This window comes from Procambarus clarkii, chromosome 6 (genome assembly GCF_040958095.1).
Source record: "Procambarus clarkii isolate CNS0578487 chromosome 6, FALCON_Pclarkii_2.0, whole genome shotgun sequence".
In the NCBI taxonomy this organism is placed as follows: Eukaryota; Metazoa; Arthropoda; class Malacostraca; order Decapoda; family Cambaridae; genus Procambarus; species Procambarus clarkii.
Genome location: NC_091155.1, coordinates 25,410,479 through 25,430,213, shown reverse-complemented (window position 1 = coordinate 25,430,213; position 19,735 = coordinate 25,410,479). Strand labels below are relative to the sequence as shown.

Here is a 19,735-nt window from a genome sequence, read left to right as displayed (position 1 = left end):
ACCTCCCTCAGACCTGCCTCAGACCTGTCTCAGACCTGCCTCAGACCTGCCTCAGACCTGCCTCAGACCTGTCTCAGACCTCCCTCAGACCTGTCTCAGACCTCCCTCAGACCTCCCTCAGACCTGCCTCAGACCTGCCTCAGACCTACCTCAGACCTGTCTCAGACCTCCCTCAGACCTCCCTCAGACCTCCCTCAGACCTGCCTCAGACCTGCCTCAGACCTACCTCAGACCTGTCTCAGACCTCCCTCAGACCTGTCTCAGACCTCCCTCAGACCTGCCTCAGACCTGCCTCAGACCTGCCTCAGACCTGCCTCAGACCTCCCTCAGACCTCCCTCAGACCTGCCTCAGACCTGCCTCAGACCTGCCTCAGACCTGCCTCAGACCTGCCTCAGACCTGCCTCAGACCTCCCTCAGACCTCCCTCAGACCTCCCTCAGACCTGCCTCAGACCTGCCTCAGACCTGCCTCAGACCTGTCTCAGACCTCCCTCAGACCTGTCTCAGACCTCCCTCAGACCTCCCTCAGACCTCCCTCAGACCTCCCTCAGACCTGCCTCAGACCTGTCTCAGACCTCCATTGTCGCAGCCTGGATGGCGAGACATCTTTTTAGTCGCACTCTTTTTTTTCCATGCCTTATACCTGTGGGTCATCGCCTCCTCCTGAAGGACACGCAGGAAGACATAAGCCAGGTCCTGCACCCTGCTTCTCCCTGTGAGGATGGCCGGACAGGTCCTCTCGCTCCTTCAAGGTGTGCTTAAAGCAGTTGGATTTACCAAATCCTACGTCTGATTGGATGCTATTTTTTTGTGAAGGAAAGAGAAAAAAAGGGTCAGAGCTTCAAACCACGATTGATGGATATCCAGGATATGTTAGCATGCGTGGGGTGAGGCAGGATATGGGTGAAGATCTGGGCATCCTGGAAGTGGGTTCTTCAAGAGAGGGGCAGGATGATATAAATCAAGCACATCCTTGTATGCTGGCGTCTGTAGGCATGATAGGCCAGATCCTGCACACGCTTGAAGACGAGGTAGGCGGGAGCGGGGTGGGCGCGGGTTGTGGATCAGCTGCCAAGGGTGGGCGTGGGTGGAAGGTCGGCTGCCAGGGGGTGGGCGTGGGTGGTCAGCTGTTGGGGTGGGCGTGGGCGGGGGGGAAGTAACAAGAGGGCGTGACTTAAAGGTCTCAGAGTCGCAGCTGCTACACAGTCAACTGCTTCATTGGCGAGGCAGTTGGCTCTCTCTCTGCTTGTATCTCCGCGTCCCTCTTAGTCTCTCAGCTTCCCTCTGTTTATATCTCCAGTTCCCTCAGTCTCCCAGCCTTCCTCTGTTTATATTTCAAGTTCCCTCAGTCTCTCAGCCTTCCTCTGTTTATATCTCCAGTTCCCTCAGTCTCTCAGTCTCCCTCTGTTTATATCTCAAGTTCCCTCAGTCTCTCAGCTTCCCTCTGTTTATATCTCCAGTTCCCTCAGTCTCAAAGCCTTCCTCTGTTTATATTTCAAGTTCCCTCAGTCTCTCAGCCTTCCTCTGTTTATATCTCCAGTTCCCTCAGTCTCTCAGTCTCCATCTGTTTATATTTCAAGTTCCCTCTCTGTCACTCATGCTCCTGTGCTGCTCATTCTCTCCCAAACTCACTCTACCCCCCCCCTCTCTCTCTCTCTCTCTCTCTCTCTCTCTCTCTCTCTCTCTCTCTCTCTCTCTCTCTCTCTCTCTCTCTCTCTGTCTGCCTGGGATGTACACACATGTCCGGTACAGGCCGCAACAAAACGAGGAAAGGAAGAAAGAAGGCTGGTCTACACCCGTCTAATCATCTTGAAGACAACGAAGGTAATGATGGCGGGAGGGAAGATTTAAGGACAAAAATATTGTCCTTGACCTTTTCGCGAGCTCGGAGGAGGAGAGGAAGATACACGAAGGCGTGGTAGTAGGCGGGGGGGGGGGGGGATACCTCACTTCCCCGTATAGTCACTCTTTAAGAAAACATTTAGAAAGGGAGAGAAACGTTAAGAAAATGAGGAGCAGGATTAAGAAAATGAGAAGGAGAAGCACTAGGAAAAGGATAAGAATGAGGAGGAATGGGGAAGAAAGGGAAAATACAGTTAGGACAAATTAGAATATTGTAACAAGATTAAGAATACAGAAGAATATAAATAAGAATATAAGAATATATATAAGAATATTCTCTTTTAATAAGAATAGCCTCAGTCAAAGAACATAAACATTAAGGAAACATCAGAAGGTCTATTGACTCATTAGTGACAATTCAATCTCTTCTTTCTTTATTATGCACCCAATACCCATCCCGTGGCAGATCCTATTTATAACCACCCAAACCCATTTACACACGTGTCTAACCTCCGCTTGAAACAACCAACCAACACATGTCTGTACTTCAGGTTTATTCACTCACTATTTCTCCCCCATTCCTTCCATGCCCCTTGTTCTTGCATCCCCCATTCCTTCCATGCCCGTGTTCTTGCATCCCCCATTCCCCCCCATTTCTACCCCTCTTCCCCTACACTTTCCTATCTCCCTCAGCCGCCCATTCCTCAGCGTATTCTTTCTTGCACGTGAAGTTACGTGTTTCTCGCTCACCAGGATTAAGAATACCTGTGTTATAAGATTAAGAATATACCTTTATCCTATGTTAAACATGATTCATTCCGGCCGCCCGTCAGCTGGGTCTTCCTCCGTACCTGTATGTCTGTCCGTCCAAGCATCCGACCGCCTGTTTATCCGTCCATTTCAACTACCTGTCCAGGCATTTGCACATGCCGCTGTGTGTACGTCTATCTGTTCGTCTGACTGAGCGTCTGTCTCTTCATCCATTCGCCTCTTCATCGGCGTCTCTGTCTGTCTATCATTTCTTTCCCCCTCTTTTCCCCGTTCTTTTGTACGTTTCACCTAAGTGTGATATTAAGATTTTGTAAATATATATATATATATATATATATATATATATATATATATATATATATATATATATATATATATATATATATAAAGAGAGAGAGAGTGAATAATAATAAAAGTTTCATCCATGTGTATAAAAAAAAAACGAACAAAAACCTCCATCAAGCCTAAAACAAAAACACACGTCTGAAAATAAAGCTTCAGAACAAAGACAATAATAAGAAAAAAATTCTCCCGTTACCTTAGCCTCCATTTTCTTTGCTCTAAACACAATATGAAATTCGGGGAAACACCCATACATATATTTTTTTTCCTCCCTTGTTTTCAGAGATGCTGGAAACTGGGTAGACTGGGTAGACTGGGTAGAATGTAGACTGTAGACCGGGCAGGACGGGCAGCCGTCCTATAGACGGACGGACGTCAATAAACAAAACTAGGAGAGGCAGGTAGGAGGTGCTTCCTCTCAGTGTCCACTCAGCGCTCAACAAGAAACAGACTTTATCAGTCTTGAGAAGCGGATGAGGGCGAGGTGGAGGTGGTGGAGGGGGGCTTTATCGGAGAGGCACTTTATCGAAGGTACTCTATTAGAGGTGCTCTATTAGAGGTGTTCTATTAGAGGTGCTCTATTAGAGGTGTTCTATTAGAGGTGCTCTATTGGCCTAAGAAGCGACACTTTGAACCAGATATAAACTATTGTCAGTGATTATACCCTAGAATGACTGTGTGTGTGTGTGTGTAATTACCAAAGTGTAATTACCTAATTGTAGTTACAGGATGAGAGCTACGCTCGTGGTGTCCCGTCTTCCCAGCACTCTTTGTCATATAACGCTTTGAAACTACTAACGGTCTTGGATGTGTGAGTGTGTGTGTGTGTGTGTGTGTGTGTGTGTGTGTGTGTGTGTGTGTGTGTGTGTGTGTGTGTGTGTGTGTGTGTGTGTGTGTGTTTCTGGGGGAGAGAGGGCAATTTAACGTACGGAAAGAGAGAATGAACGTGTGATGTGATTGGCTCTTTTCTTTCTGGGGTTAGTTACGTATAGTGCCTGTGATATTTGTTAGAGATTGTGGTGTTTGTGGCAGTGATGGTGGTTGTGGTGGTGATGGTGGTGATGATGCTGGTGTTGGTTGATAGCGATAGTAGTGGCAGGAAGGGTTGGAGGAGGGAGGAGGGCTGGCGGAACGAGACTGTGATTCACATCAAAGAAAGCATCCACTACAAAAAGCCCAGACTAACTCATCTCCAAGAGCTGATCTATCAAGCAGCCTCCACCATTGTCACACACACCACACACTTGCTTCCTGCAGCTTGGATAATCTGCCGCTGCTGTTACTGTGTCTCTTCCTCTCTCCTCTCCCTCCCAGAGCCTCTCTCCCTCTCTCCTCTCCCTCCCTCTCTCCCCTCTCTCCCAGAGCCTCTCTCCCTCTCTCGTTAGAATGTTGGATGTCTAAATAGAGCCAGTACATACTATGCCTTAAGCCACTAATATGCACAGCGTTTCGGGCTAAAAACTAGTTCTCTTAACTAGTAATTAAACTCGGCTCTTATGTCTATTGCACCAGAGTCTCTTCGCAAGTTTCTAGATTTGTTCATTATTTTTCTTGTGGTTAACACGACGGAGATTACCTATTGGTGCTGCATAGTCTAGAACTGGTCTGACGTGGGCTGTGTGTATATAAATGTATCTTCAAGCTTAGGTTTCTAAATGCTGTCCGTATATTTCGTATATGCTGCGTGTGGATGTGTGTGCGTGCGGTGAGTGTGCATGTGCGTGTGTGTGTGTGTTACAAAATTCTGTTTGCGTGTGCAGCGGTTAGTATTTAATGAGCTGCTTCCTTGATTGTGATCTGCTGTTTTTATTGCAATTTCAATTAACCACAATGTTGCTAGACTCATTCTCTAGGACGCCTGGATTTGCACGCGCGCACTTACCTACATATATATACACCTAGATGTGTATATATTAGATATATACATATACCTAGCTGTGCTTGCAGGGTCGAACACTAGCTCTCTGGCCACGTGTTTCCAGCTCGCATCTACTTTTTTTTTTAGGGGGGAGGGGGGGGGGGGGGGGTTTAACCTTTGCTTTTGACCCTTTATGCTGCAAAGGTTTTGATCAAATCTCGATGGCTTATCTGCATGTGCAGCATCCAGCCGCGCTCGTTTGTGCGTGCGTGTGTGTGTGTGTGTGTGCGTGTGTGCGTGTGTGCGTGTGTGTGTGTGTGCGTGTGTGTGTGTGTGCGTGTGTGTGTGTGCGTGTGTGGGTGGGTGGTGCGGGGATATATGTTGTATATAAATAATGATGACCAAATCAAAATACTTCTCTCTGTTCTAACTGAAGCACTGTGCGAAATTGCGAAGCCAAATATTCCTATTATCTAAGATAAATATCTTATGTGCCATTAAATAACCACTCTTAATCTGACAAGAAAAATCCACACTATGTTCGTCGGTTTTATCTCTGTGATTTTACATTTTCTCTGAATCATTAATCGTCGCCTGCAACCATGATTTACTCTGCCTGCAACCATGGTTTCCCCTGCCTGCAACCATGGTTTTCCCTGCCTGCAACCATGGTTTTCCCTGCCTGCAACCATGGTTTCCCCTGCCTGCAACCATGGTTTCCCCTGCCTGCAACCATGGTTTTCCCTGCCTGCAACCATGGTTTTCCCTGCCTGCAACCATGGTTTCCCCTGCCTGCAACCATGGTTTCCCCTGCCTGCAACCATGGTTTCCCCTGCCTGCAACCATGGTTTCCCCTGCCTGCAACCATGGTTTCCCCTGCCTGCAACCATGGTTTCCCCTGCCTGCAACCATGGTTTCCCCTGCCTGCAACCATGGTTTCCCCTGCCTGCAACCATGGTTTCCCCTGCCTGCAACCATGGTTTTCTCTGCCTCTCGCCAAGCAAATCACAATAAACACCAAAAAGTATTGTTAGAAAAATTTGTTAGAAAAATCTACGCAAATAGCCATGAGGTGATGTAACCAAGTTAACGAGTTTGTTTTCGAGATAAAAATGGTCTAGAAATCAGCTGTGTTTGTTTACACAACACAGCTGACCTGGGCACTGATCTGGCAGGCATGCCAACGTTCCTATTAAGGGTGTAGAACTTTAATTAAGCAGCGTTATCACATGATCAGATCTGGTCATTTTTGTGTCATTTTCATTTATATCGAATTGTAACGAATGCGAAGAGCTGAAATCAAGATGATAATGCCATGAAAATGACAAGTTGTAGCGCACATTCAGGAGGAACATGTGCGAGAGAGTTGGCCACCATGTTCAGTAACGTGATCTCTCGTGTGTCAAAATGTAAACATGGAACTGTGCACGGGTTCACAAGGGCAACACCAAGGAACTGAACTCTCATTATTACTTCCCACGCTCAGTGATTCTGACAACTGCAGAGGGGGAAAATGCCTGCCTCTTGGGCCACCTCTGTAGAGATACATAAAGATCTTCGATTGCTATATATGTGTGTGCTTTCTGTAAATGATAACACAGTGCAAAAATAAATTAATTACACTGCATAAAATAATAAAGTTGGGGATGCCTTTTATTATCCACGCCTAGGCTTTGGGTCTTCGGAATTCCACAAGAGATGGTACCTCTACACACAGAAATCACAATAGCGTGATGCATCAATGAACAAATCCACAAGGGCCGTGACGAGGATTCGAACCTACGTCCGAGATGATACATCCCAGACGCTGCCATAATCGACTGAGCTACGACATGGTAAAAAAAAAAGAGTTGAAACCGAAGTTCTACTGAACCAACTGGATCCTGCAGCCTCTCCGAGACAAACCAGGGTTTTACACAACTCCCCCGTGCACTCGAGCTATATTAATAGGCCGTTCTACCTCTTCGCTCTAAGTAAGGGCTTTAACACGACAGTTTCTTGACGTTGGTACCGCACTCTTGAAAAGTTCATCGCATTTTGACGTATTAATCCCCCTACGGCCCAAAACTGCTGTACTAAACATCATAGCGGCATGGAAAATTGACGTGATGTCCCGCTTTCTATTCCTGGGTCCTCGGTAAGGTTCGGGCAATTTAGTACATCAGTTTAGTGACGTTGTTAACGCTCGAGTGGACGACCTGGTTCAATAATGGTTGATTCTCTATAGTGTAATTCGAGCTATGGGGGTTCGAGCTATGGGGGTTCGAGCTATGGGGGTTCGAGCTATGGGGGTTCGAGCTATGTATAAAATGGGTTGTAATTCATACATGGTTCACCCAATATGTTCAGTATACAAATACAGTTATACGTAGGTATAACTGTAATAATACGTAGTTATTATTATCAGTAATAATACGTAGGTATTATTTCAGGTCCAACGTACACGAGTTCAGAGCAAAAAGGAACAAACATTGTGTTAAACTGTCAAAAATACTTACGGACTGTTCAGTGTTAGTCTACCATCGTCAAGGCGGGCGCGCTCTCCTCCTTAACCAACCGTGGGAAACATCAATGGCCCAATCGCTTCTACACTTACGTTCCCACACTAATATATATATGTATTGTAACCGACACTGAGTCTCACTGCAGCTGACCAGAATAGCTCAAAAGTTCAACAGCTCGATACTAGCTGGACCTTTGACACCAAGCACTTCAACGCGACAAACTACTCCGGCGGTAGTTAGCTGCGCTCTGAAGGTTCCAGAAGCTTGACTAGACTATGGGAACTGTCCCCCCCCCCCCCCCCCCCGCCTCCCACCCCAAAAGGCGTAACACTACCGATCGAATAACTAATTAACCAATAGTTGATTCCAATTTACATAACAGGTAACAATTCTACATGTAATGAATTACGTAATCACAGTTGGTATTATACTGTGTGTTCTCACATATATAAGCATCACTTACATATCTGAAAATGGGGCACTAGTTTTTGTTTGAGTCAGGGGTCGAAAAACTGGCGGGAAAACGGCCCTGATGTCCTCCTATTTTTTGTGTTTATACTAATAATCAGACTATGTCTAAATGCTTCTGCAATACGCTGTCACTCGTGTAATCAACGACCCAAACTTGAAAACTAGGCTTGGGGCGAGGAAGGAAGACTAGGCTTGGGTCTAGAGAGAGAGAGAGAGAGAGAGAGAGAGAGAGAGAGAGAGAGAGAGAGAGAGAGAGAGAGAGAGAGAGAGAGAGAGAGAGAGAGAGAGAGAGAGAGAGAGAGAGAGAGAGAGAGAGAGAGAGAGAGAGAGAGAGAGAGAGAGAGAAGAGAGAGAGAGAGAGAGAGAGAGAGAGAGAGAGAGAGAGAGAGAGAGAGAGAGAGAGAGAGAGAGAGAGAGAGAGAGAGAGAGAGAGAGAGAGAGAGAGAGAGCAACAAAGAATTGGGGTGGGAGGTTTTTGTCATAATTATATTTCTGTCATGAGATATGCTGGCATACGAGGCTAGAAATGCCTTCGTCACCATGCGATCAAATACCTCTAGTCGTTATATTTATGCTCTTGACAACTTACAAGAGTTCTATTGCGTTAAGACTTTTACCAAATAAGACCAACTTGATCTAGTCTTACGCAAGGTGTATTGTATTCATGCTGTATTTTGTTGACATTGTGTTAGGGGAGACCTACAATGCATTATGCATACAATTGTTGCTTGTCCATTAATGCGTGTTATTTACGTTTGCAGCGGGAGGCAGCTTGTTGGAGGCGGTGGGCATGGCAGGGCAGCCCCTGGGCGTGGTGGAGACACGGGGTATGTGCGACAGCCGCCCGGGGCAGCCAGGAGTGCCTGACGTAGGCTACAGAGTCACCGAGCAAGCTGTCCTCACTGTACCCACCGCCAACCTCTTTCCTGGTGAGTATGGGTAAGGCCACCGGGTCAGGTTATGCCACCCTACCAACAACAGCTTCCTCACCCTGGGGAATATATGCGTGAGAGAGAGAGAGAGAGAGAGAGAGAGAGAGAGAGAGAGAGAGAGAGAGAGAGAGAGAGAGAGAGAGAGAGAGAGAGAGAGAGAGAGAGAGAGAGAGAGAGAGAGAGAGAGAGAGAGAGAGAAGGAAGATGGTAAGGTACTATCTTCTATGAATGATTTCATGGTTCCTATTTTCTTTCGTAATTATATATTACATATATTGTTATCAAGCAAGGTTAAGAAGATGAAAATGTAACACGATTAACTTGTAATACATATACACATAATACCAAACATACAGCAGTATGAAAGCTAAAAGGAGCTGTCTCCCAAGGGGTCAATAGGGCCCTCTGCAGTTTCTTTAATTCTTGTGCTTTTACCGTTCTGCACCTCTCCCCTCTCCTTGGCAGATGAGTTTCCCGAAGACTTCAGCATCATGGCCACACTGCGGCCGGAGCAAGGGTCGAACTCGGTGCTGTTCGGCCTGTACTCTGACAATGGCGACGACCAGCTCCTGGTGGAAGTGGGCGACACCATCAAGCTCTTCTACCAGGACTCCGGCGACCAACTCAACAACGGCAACACTCTAGAGTTCGGCGCCGCCATCAATGACGGAAAGTGCGTATAGGTCGTGCTAGAGAGAGGGGGAATGAGAGTAAAACGACGTTAATCGAGTAAAACGACGTTAATCGAGTAAAACGACGTTAATCGAGTAAAACGACGTTAATCGAGTAAAACGACGTTAATCGAGTAAAATGACGTTAATCGAGTAATACGACGTTAATCGAGTAAAACGACGTTAATCGAGTAAAACGACATAATCGAGTAAAACGACGTTAATCAAGTAAAACGACGTTAATCGAGTAATACGACGTTAATCGAGTAAAACGATGTTAATCGAGTAAAACGACGTTAATCGATTAAAACGACGTTAATCGAGTAAAACGACGTTAATCGAGTAAAACGACGTTAATCGAGTAAAACGACGTTAATCGAGTAAAATGACGTAAATCGAGTATAACGACGTCAATCGAGTAAAATAACGTTAATCGAGCATGTTTTACCCATGTAGGGGGTAAAACAGTGGTAAAGGGGGTTAGGTACGTCTTACACTGCAAGCCTTCAGGCACCCCCAGCAGTGGTGGCACTCCGGCCGCCGACGCTGAACTCTTAGTTAACAAGCCGCCTATAGACACTTATTTGAAGGGCCTCTCATACAAGATCTTCGCCTGACACATTGGTGACTATAACTTGTCCTGTCGGTTACCTTTCGGGGCTTAGCGTGGCCACGGCCCGGGCCTCGACCAGGCCTCCTGTCAAATTCCCCAATGGAATATATATGATGTACTATATAACATGGCGGCGCATGAACATTAACTTTTCTATGTGTGGGTCGTTCGGTTAGGATAGATTAGGTTAGATTAGATAAGATTAGATTAGGTTAGGTTAGATTTGGCTAGGTTATGTTAGATTAGATTAGGTTAGGTTAGGTTAGGTTAGGTTAGGTTCACCATCTTGTGACCGTTGTGGTAAGTTAATAAGAGAACTCTGGGTTGCCGCGGGAGCTATGGGACACCACAAGGCGGCCTCACCACCCACACCGCTCTCGTGAATTTCCACAACGTACAAAATACCACGTCCTAACCTAACCAGAAACGTACAAACCCAAGCAACCCACCTCATCTAACCTACAGATGCATAGAAAACATTTGTGAGCGGCAAGCTTTTTATAGTACCTTGTAATTTGTACGTTGGGGAGGGGGACCACAGGGTGTAAAATAAGACGCTAGGTGCCACCCTCCGACGTCTGAAGACCAAGTTGGCTTCTGGCTCGTCAATTGAGATCATCTTGGCCTTGTAAGACATTACAGAGTGTGTGCCGCTAGACTTAAAGTCTGCTGCAATTTACTGTGCATGCCGCCACTTGTGTGTGTCTGGCCTCTCTTAACCTTCTAATTACTGCCGCGTGTGGATGCTATATTCATGGCGGCCGTCCTGCAGTAAGGGGGTGTTATTCAAGCCGCATTGCCCAGCATTTATTGCCATGTTTTGTGGTGTCATTTCTGTGAGCATTGTTGCTAATCTTAACCTCATATGCCCTTGGTCCCGTCCCCCCCTCGCCTCTGTCCCTCCCTAAGGTGATGTCTCCTCCTGTGTCTTTCTTTCTCTCCACCAACAGCTGCTTCTGTGTTAACTATATGTCTTTCTTAACATAGAATTTCGAGACAGAATGACTTGTAGGTTTAAGTTAAATCTGGCCTTTCCAGCAGATTTCTCTAGATGGCGTTCCCTTCACGCCAGATCACATACTTCCCCTTGTGATCCCAGGGATCCCTCATACAATATTTTTTCCCAGTTTGGAGTTCCTTCCCTGACTGATATTTTTTCCCTGGTTAAAAATACCTCCCTGGGGGAGCCAATCATCCCGCTCCCCTTTCTCCACCCTTTGAGAATCACTGATTTAAACAAACATTCATTACAAGAGGAATCCCTAATCATGTCTTGACTTGTTAAGGGTCCAGGACGTTTTCACTGTATTGCTTTTTCTTCTCTTATGCGTTCAACTCCTATGACAAGGGCATTGGGCCTCTTGTGTTGAAGGGGAACACCGACTGATAAGAACATAATCTGGGTAGATACCGGTTTGGAAATACAGGTGTTGATTTCTGAAACAAATTACATGATAAACTTAACATTTGTGGGGGATCCCTGGATTGTTTCAAGTGTAGGCTAGACATAGTCATGCATGAAGCTGGGTAGATATGACTAGGAGCTGCCTCCCATAGGCCAATAAACCTTCTAGAGTGAGGGAATTATCAAAGGAAAACGCCAAGCAATTACGACTATATAGCACTTGGAAGCAGTCAGAATAAAGATTTAGGATGGAATTGTTTGGGGGGTTAAATCACGTTCTTCGTCCATTTTCTTTCAGGTGGCACCGGCTGGGACTGAGCGTGAAGGGGGATAGCGTGACCCTGTTGTTGGACTGCGAGACCTCTACCAACCTTATTCTACCCAGGGACTCCCCTTCGCATGTCTCCAACGCCGGCATCATCCTCCTCGGCCAACAACTCCTCGAGGAGAAGTACTTCGCTGTGAGTAGTTCGTCTCGCAGTCCTCTTTCTGTGTGTTATCTTGAGATGATTTCGGGGCTTTAGTGTCCCCGCGGCCCGGTCCTTGACCAGGCCTCCACCCCCAGGAAGCAGCCGGTGACAGCTGACTAACACCCAGGTACCTATTTTACTGCTAGGTAACAGGGGCATAGGGTGAAAGAAACTCTGCCCATTGTTTCTCGCCGGGTGTGTTCTTCGGCTTGATTCCTGAGGGAGGGGCTGAAGGAGGTCTTGGAAATTTAACCCAATTTCTTGAGACTGGTCCATTTTTGGGAGTGGTTCCTTGAGACTGGACTATCCTTGATAGTGTTTCCTTGAGACTGGACTATCCTTGATAGTGTTTCCTTGAGACTGGACTACTCTTGAGAGTGTTTCCTTGAGACTGGACTATCCTTGATAGTGTTTCCTTGAGACTAGACTATCCTTGAGAGTGTTTTCTTGAGACTGGACTACTCTTGAGAGTGTTTCCTTGAGTCAAGAAAACACTTGATAGTGTTTCCTTGTTGAACACCCTTGATTCAAGATGTGTTACTTGCTTCCTTAGTGAGACCCTTCCAGTTGTCCTTATTCTGAACTACAGTTATAACTGACCTTCAGACTTTCTTTTAGTCTAGGTTATAACACTAACAACTTTTCTCTTCAGATAACACGATACATCATAATGGTTAATTTTTAGACTTTTCATGAATAAGACGTTTGGTGTTTGATATTGTTCATTTCACTGATGAAGTTGAATTAAATTGATCAGCCTGAGTCACAATTAAATTTGGTTAAAATAATGGTAAACATCGTCACTGGTTAGCGTTTGATATAACCGGGTTCTGAACCTGACGTTTTTATATTAATTGCAAACTAAATATGGGCTTAAGAACGGTGCTGGCGTCCTCCTTTCTGGTCAAAAGTAAATATCTGGAGGCTTGTGTCACCTCGCTAATTTCAGATTTATCTCTGGCAAGATCCTTGACTCTTATGCCTTCATCTCTCTGTTTCCTCCCTGGCAGTGCCTAGGAACTGGGAACATATATTGTCCGGGTGTGTTGGAGGGAGTTCTAGGTGTGTTGGAGGGGTTCCAGGTGTGTTGGAGGGAGTTCTAGGTGTGTTGGAGGGGTTCCAGGTGTGTTGGAGGGAGTTCTAGGTGTGTTGGAGGGGTTCCAGGTGTGTTGGAGGGGTTCCAGGTGTGTTGGAGGGGTTCCAGGTGTGTTGGAGGGGTTCCAGGTGCGTTGGAGGGAGTTCCAGGTGCGTTGGAGGGAGATCCAGGTGCGTTGGAGGCAGATCCAGGTGCGTTGGAGGGTGTTCCGGGGAGAGAGAATGCGGTAATCTTAGATTTCCTTAAGTTACCACATTCTCTCTCTCTCTCTCTCTCTCTCTCTCTCTCTCTCTCTCTCTCTCTCTCTCTCTCTCTCTCTCTCTCTCTCTCTCTCTCTCTCTCTCTCTCTCTCTCTCTCTCTCTCTCTCTCTCTCTCTCTCTCTCTCTCTCTCTCTCTCTCTCTCTCTCTCTCTCTCTTTCTCTCTCTCTCTCTCCCTCTGTCTCTCTCTCTCTCTCTCTCTCTCTTTCTCTCTCTCTCTCTGGGCCAATCACCACATCTCCTCTCCCCTCTAGTCCCTGACCACGCCTCTCCTCTTGCTCTGATTTCTAGGGCGACATTCAGCAACTGGACATCGTGCCGGGTCCTGAAGCAGCATACGACCACTGCAAGACCTACATGCCGGACTGCGACCAAGACCTCCACGACACGCACTTCCTGGGCTCCACGCACCTAGAGTACGTGGACGGTAAGGACGACGAGACGGTCTACGCCACCGAGCCCAACGACGTCGTCTACACCACGGAGTCCTATCACGCGGATAACTATACCGGACCTGTGAGTACCTGTGAAAAGCGGCAATGCATCTCAGAGTGATATCTACTGACGTGAAAGTCGTGGATTGTCGGACACAGATACTTAATTGTTGATGGTTGAAATCATAGTAATACGATTTTGATAGTTTATTGTGCACCCCATACTCATCCTGTGAGCGGTAGCGCAAAAAAGATTATAGAGGGCACAAAAGGTCGTTATTTATTTATTGTAATACGAGAGCACTTTCTTCCTGTTTTCCAGGACTATGACGGCGCCGCCGCTGTCAGCTATCTACCCTCAGGAGTTCTGCGAGGCTACCCGGGACCCCCGGGTCCCCAGGGTCCTCCAGGACCCAAGGGTGATCCCGGAAGGAGTGGTCTTCCTGGCACAGACGGCATAACCGGACCACCAGGCCACGTCTTCATGATTCCGGTGAGGAAGGGCAACACTTTTCAGCCCGTTTTTGTTTGCATCTATTACGTCGTAATTTTTACGGAATCGACTAATCCGTTTATAATGCGACGTACTAGTATAAGTTAAAACACTAAAATATGGACTTTTTCTATGCATTGGCCTCGATAGGTTAGGTGGGTTGCTTGGGTTCGTATGTTTTTGCTAAGGCCAAACAGTTGCATTTTTTGTTAATTTAGGATCAGATATGTCTCCAATAGACAATTTATAGACTTTGTGTTTAAATTCTCTTAAAAAACGTGCAACAAAGAATGGTAAAATGTAACCCAATATCAATAATGAGTGGCTTAAAATCTTCATCAATCAATTAATTGTTTGCATCTTGGCGTACCTTGCAGCTCAATCTCCAAGGCAACGAGAAGGGACCCGACCAGATGCTGGAGCAGTTCCAGCAGCAGCTGTCTCAACACATGATGGCGATGCAAGGTGTTTCTGGACCTAGGGGTCTTACTGGTCTCCCTGGACCTGAGGGACCCCAGGGAGAGACCGGCCTCAAGGGTGAACCAGGAGACATGGGAGAACCGGTAAGTGATGTGTGTGTGTTTGTCGTCTAATACAATGATTCCTTTATCCTCGTTCTCTCATCTCCCTTCTACCTACCTACTTACCTCCTCCTCACTTCCCACCTTTCTCACCTTTCCCATGCACTCTCCCCAGGGCCCGCGAGGTATGAGAGGGCAACTAGGTCGATTAGGTCAAAGAGGTCGACGAGGAAGACCAGGTCGAGACGGCGAGCGAGGCCTTTCCGGTATACCGGGGACTAAGGGTGACCCCGGACTCCGTGGTCTACCAGGTCAGTCACCGGGTCATGGTGGTAACACTCTTTGGTTCTTTGAATATATATATATATATATATATATATATATTCAGTTGCATATTGTCCTGGGGACCATTCAGGCTTGTTCGCATATATATATATATATATATATATATATATATATATATATATATATATATATATATATATATATATATATATATATATACATTCAGGGGATATTCCCGCGTGGGTTCTAAGCCTCAGGCGGGCCCCAACAAGTGTCACTCAGCCTTACTTAAGTGAAATGTTTATGTCTCAAATGTTGGCCTAATATCCAATGTGTTTCTGACAACTTCTGCACCTCTATCATCAATAATGACCTTGTTTTGACCTCGCGTGACTTCTTCAGGCGTGCCGGGCGAGAAAGGTCATCGAGGCGTCGTTGGGACCCCCGGGGAGGCTGGGCTGCCAGGTCACGACGGCATGCCAGGTGAACCAGGGTCTCCAGGTGTGGCTGGTCTCCCGGGAGAGATGGTAAGTCTCCTTACAAGGTAAAGAGTTTCCTTAATGTCTTTCGTTGTTCACAGGTCAAGTCCCGCCCTAGGAGATCATCCTCATTGACCCTATCCTCATTAATGGTCTGTTTAGGCCCAAATAATAGGTTTTTCGTATTAAATGGGTCACACCTCATCATTTCCCCTTCCCCTCCCCGTGCCCACCCAAAGAAGACAATGGACCAAGATCATGCAATTCGCAATAAAATAATAGCTGGAAAGTGAAATATTGTTCTCACTAGATCAAAGTTCGTATAATTACCCAAAAGAACAAACTCCCTTAGCCAGTGCTCGCAAGTGCAATACAAATCAATATAATCGTAGATCTACAGTTGCCCTGAAATTTTTTTAGTTGCCCTGAAAATAGAAAAACGACCAATTTGGCATGCCGATTATTTAAGAATGTAATCTTCCATGAATTTTTTCTCTTATTTTAGGTACACTCGCCGCTGATGAAAATCTTTCACTCCCACCTCTTTCTCTTTAGGGTCCTCGAGGATTCATTGGGCCCCGAGGGTTTCCTGGCCTGCCAGGGCCCCCTGGCATCCCCGGCAGCGAGGGTGTCACTGGGCCCGAAGGAGACGCTGGTCCGCCTGGCCAACCTGGGCCCCCTGGTCAATCTGGTCCCAACGGACCTATTGGTCCACCAGGACCCCAAGGCCTCCTTGGTCCTCCAGGTCCTTCTGTGAGTAGTTTCTTTGTTGTCATTCTTGGCAGGCAGTTTGTCATCCATTATTTGGAAAATGATTGATTCATATTACCGTAATAGAGAACAGTGAAAAAGCTTTTCTTATTTGTACCTTATTTCAGCCTATATTATTAATTTTTTGCCAATTTCATCTGCAATATATACATACAGTATTCTTAGTTGTTATTGCTTGAATATTTGAGTAATTCAACGGTTTGGTGACGTTAAATTCTTGCAGGGTCCCCGGGGTAAGCCTGGCTTACCTGGCTTAATTGGGGCTGATGGCTTGCCTGGACACTCCGGCAACCCCGGGTCCATCGGTTCCAAGGGAGACAAGGGCCCTATTGGACCTCAGGTAATGTTTACAACCTATTTCTTGTTTCATCTCAAGTCCATCCTCCTTAGATTCTTCAGTACAACGACGGCCTTGTTTCTCGCAGGGCGGTGTTCGACTCCCGATAGTCCAAGTGACTGTGCACTGTTCCTTCACGCCGTCCTCGTATCCCAGCCCTTCGTCCTCATATTGCTTCCAAGTGCTATTTAGTCATATTGGAATAGCACCTTCCAGTGATCTTACGCTGTGATCTCAAGCGACAGACAACACCTCTTGTCTTGTGTGATCTCATGTGACGCACAGCATGTGGCTTGTGTGATGTCATATGACGCTGTTGTTTAAACCAGTATATGATATTTCTCTCAATTACTCCTTCTGGTAACACCTATGCACATACCACTCAAATGTAAGGTATTTATTAGGAGAAAGTGCTAAGCCATTACGACTATAACACTTGGAAGGGATGAGGATAAGGATCCGGGATAGAAGGAAGGCAAGGAAGGGTGCCCAACCACTTGGACGGTCGGGGATTGAACGTCGACTTGCAAGAAGCGAAACCGTCGCTTTACCGATCAGGTTAGAATTAGTCTGCCAGATTGTCTGTATGTGCATGACCTCACACGAATGACAACTCACGCAGACGTTTGAGTATCCCTGTGACGTACTGTAATTACAATCCAACTATTAGAGTACAGGTATTACTGCTCTTCTATTATGTCTGTTTTTATACGACTCTAAATGTATCTTTCTGTTTAGGGTACAATTGGGTTCCCGGGCCCCCGTGGAGTCAAGGGCGACCAGGGCAACAGGGGCCTTCAGGGCGAGAAAGGCCACAAAGGTGAACATGGACCTGATGGACCCAAGGGTGACATGGGCTTGAAGGGAGAGCGTGGAGAGGTCGGCCCCGAAGGACAAATCGGTCTCGAAGGACCTGAGGGTCCAAAGGTAATATCATTGTCTTATTGATTCTTTGTTTACCTGAAAGCCACCATCTCTAATGGTCTCAACGGGAACAGGAAGCCGGCGGATTGCCAATGGTTCCCCGCCTCCCGATTAGTGAGTGATCCTTATCCTTAGTGAGGATAAGTCCTATCTTGCTGCACCGAAACCCATTGAGAAATGCTGGTAAAGGTTTCCGAGTACGAGTACGAAAGAAAAAGTTTAAAGTTCCAGAGTTATGATATATTTTGCTGCACTTTTTAATCAACACATTATATACTTCTACTTATTGCCCTACCACAAAGCACTTCTTTAAACACTGTTGTTCTCCTTCTTGTCAGGGATTTGAAGGCCCTCGCGGAGAGGCAGGACCACCAGGATCCCACGGAGAGAAAGGCAAACTTGGAGTACCCGGCTTCCCTGGGTACCCGGGACCACCTGGGGACAAAGGCGACAAAGGTTCTCCTGGCCTGCTGGGACGACCTGGAGACAAAGGCGAGCGGGGTAACTCAGGGATGCCAGGCGAGCGCGGCGAGCAAGGACCCAGGGTGAGCAACGACGGGCTAGAATTCCATTTACAAATTTTCTTGTGTTTGAGATAATCTCATAAAAAAACTGCATCGATTCTAATCTTGTGCTGAACGGAGGTTTTTGCTTTCCCAGGGATTCCGTGGAGCTCGAGGACGAAGAGGAAAGACAGGCCTTTCTGGACCCAAGGGTGACACTGGCCAGCCGGGACCACCGGGACCTAATGGTGATCAAGGAGCCCAAGGTCCTGAGGGACCTCCAGGTTTTGCGGGAGCTTTAGGTCCTCCAGGAATCGATGGGAAAGATGGCATTGCAGGACCTCCTGGAGAACGAGGCCCACCAGTAAGTCCTAGCATTGAGAGGCCTCATTGGGACTTAATGTTAGTACTGACTGTCATCATATGAATTATATCATATTTATGTATGTGTATAAATACACATTACATATAATTTGTTTTCTAAATTGTCTGAACTCTGTGTAGGGCGAGCCCGGTAATCAAGGGCCTGTAGGTCCACCTGGCGTAGTGGGCCCTGTGGGTGCAGCCGGAGAACCTGGTCCTACAGGAGAGCCAGGGCCCCCTGGTTCCCCCGGTGTGCCAGGAGAGGAAGGCAGACCAGGTGAAGCTGGAAAGGAAGGGCCACCAGGACCCATGGGATCCCCAGGCAAGGAAGGGCCAGTCGGACCTCCAGGTCTACCAGGCTTCCCCGGAGAACGCGGTCTTTCCGGCATTCCCGTAAGTAGACCGAAGCAACGTGTTATACAATTAACCAAAACAACTTCTCTCATGAGCATCCCAGCTATGAATTATTTGCAAATATATCTAACGTACAACACACACTGAACTGATGATGATCTCTTACCTTCAACCCCCCACATATTCCAGGGTGCCACAGGTCTCAAGGGTGAGATGGGTCCCCCAGGCCCCGCCGGCGCCCCAGGAGACAAAGGCGCCACAGGGCTTGCTGGAAATGCAGGTCCACAAGGCCCCACAGGCAAGGATGGACCCCCAGGTTCTCGCGGATCATCAGGAGCGAAGGGAGAACGGGTAGGCAGCCATGGTTCACTGCATTTTCAGGCATAAATGTTGATTTTAAGTGCGGTGAAGCAAAATGGAGTTATTTTCAAATTTAACCTCAATGATTGCGAAACAATGTTAATATAGCTGAATTTTATACAACATAACATTATATAAATACAGTATCTTTGCTCACTGTGGCGAGACTGCAATGTCAGCATCGCAAGTACAAGTACAGCTATAATATACTACTATTTAAAACAAGTCTATATAAATGGTGTATTGGATTTGCTTAAATTAATTGGGATTAAAAGCAAGACTAAGATTTATGAATATCAGACTACTGCAAGTACAGAATACACTTCTTTAATGCTTTTGAAATCGCTTTTAAACACAGTTAAATATAACCCAAATGTGTAGCTGTGTTGCAAAGCTTAAGTTCCAGGTTTAAATCAACATAATTTGCAAGATATATACTTCCTCAGGGAGACCCAGGAGTGCCCGGACCCACCGGGAGAGACGGACTCTTGGGGCCACGAGGTAAGGCAGCTCTGCTATCCACTTGTGTTATCCACTTGTGTTACAAGTGGATAACAAGCTTGTAAGAACACTTACACTTGTGTTCTACTGTGCTATCCTATGACGGAACACTTGTATTGTACTGTGCTAACACTGTGACAGAAAACTGTATAACTTAGTTTACATATTGTAAACTGT

The 19,735-nt window shown here is 46.5% G+C and overlaps 2 protein-coding genes across 7 annotated transcripts in view; one reads left to right on the top strand and one right to left on the bottom strand.

Moving 5' to 3' along the window:
• Positions 1 to 7,335, bottom strand: part of LOC123754027 (uncharacterized) — a 115,282-nt gene extending 107,947 nt beyond the window's left edge. Inside the window, exon 1 of the mRNA XM_069306975.1 lies at positions 7,311 to 7,335. The gene's annotated coding sequence lies outside the window, so the exon portion shown is untranslated. The remainder of the gene's footprint in view (positions 1 to 7,310) is intronic.
• Positions 1 to 19,735, top strand: part of LOC123754025 (collagen alpha-1(XI) chain) — a 70,869-nt gene that overhangs the window by 35,725 nt on the left and 15,409 nt on the right. For all 6 annotated transcript variants that reach the window (XM_069306950.1, XM_069306945.1, XM_069306941.1 and 3 more), the window contains exons 2-17: positions 8,549 to 8,716; positions 9,185 to 9,392; positions 11,707 to 11,869; positions 13,525 to 13,749; positions 13,990 to 14,160; positions 14,538 to 14,723; positions 14,857 to 14,992; positions 15,369 to 15,493; positions 16,001 to 16,198; positions 16,440 to 16,556; positions 17,292 to 17,480; positions 17,816 to 18,022; positions 18,138 to 18,344; positions 18,485 to 18,736; positions 18,887 to 19,048; positions 19,504 to 19,558. In XM_069306950.1, coding sequence (XP_069163051.1) covers positions 8,549 to 8,716; positions 9,185 to 9,392; positions 11,707 to 11,869; positions 13,525 to 13,749; positions 13,990 to 14,160; positions 14,538 to 14,723; positions 14,857 to 14,992; positions 15,369 to 15,493; positions 16,001 to 16,198; positions 16,440 to 16,556; positions 17,292 to 17,480; positions 17,816 to 18,022; positions 18,138 to 18,344; positions 18,485 to 18,736; positions 18,887 to 19,048; positions 19,504 to 19,558 — 2,769 coding nt within the window. The remainder of the gene's footprint in view (positions 1 to 8,548; positions 8,717 to 9,184; positions 9,393 to 11,706; positions 11,870 to 13,524; positions 13,750 to 13,989; positions 14,161 to 14,537; positions 14,724 to 14,856; positions 14,993 to 15,368; positions 15,494 to 16,000; positions 16,199 to 16,439; positions 16,557 to 17,291; positions 17,481 to 17,815; positions 18,023 to 18,137; positions 18,345 to 18,484; positions 18,737 to 18,886; positions 19,049 to 19,503; positions 19,559 to 19,735) is intronic.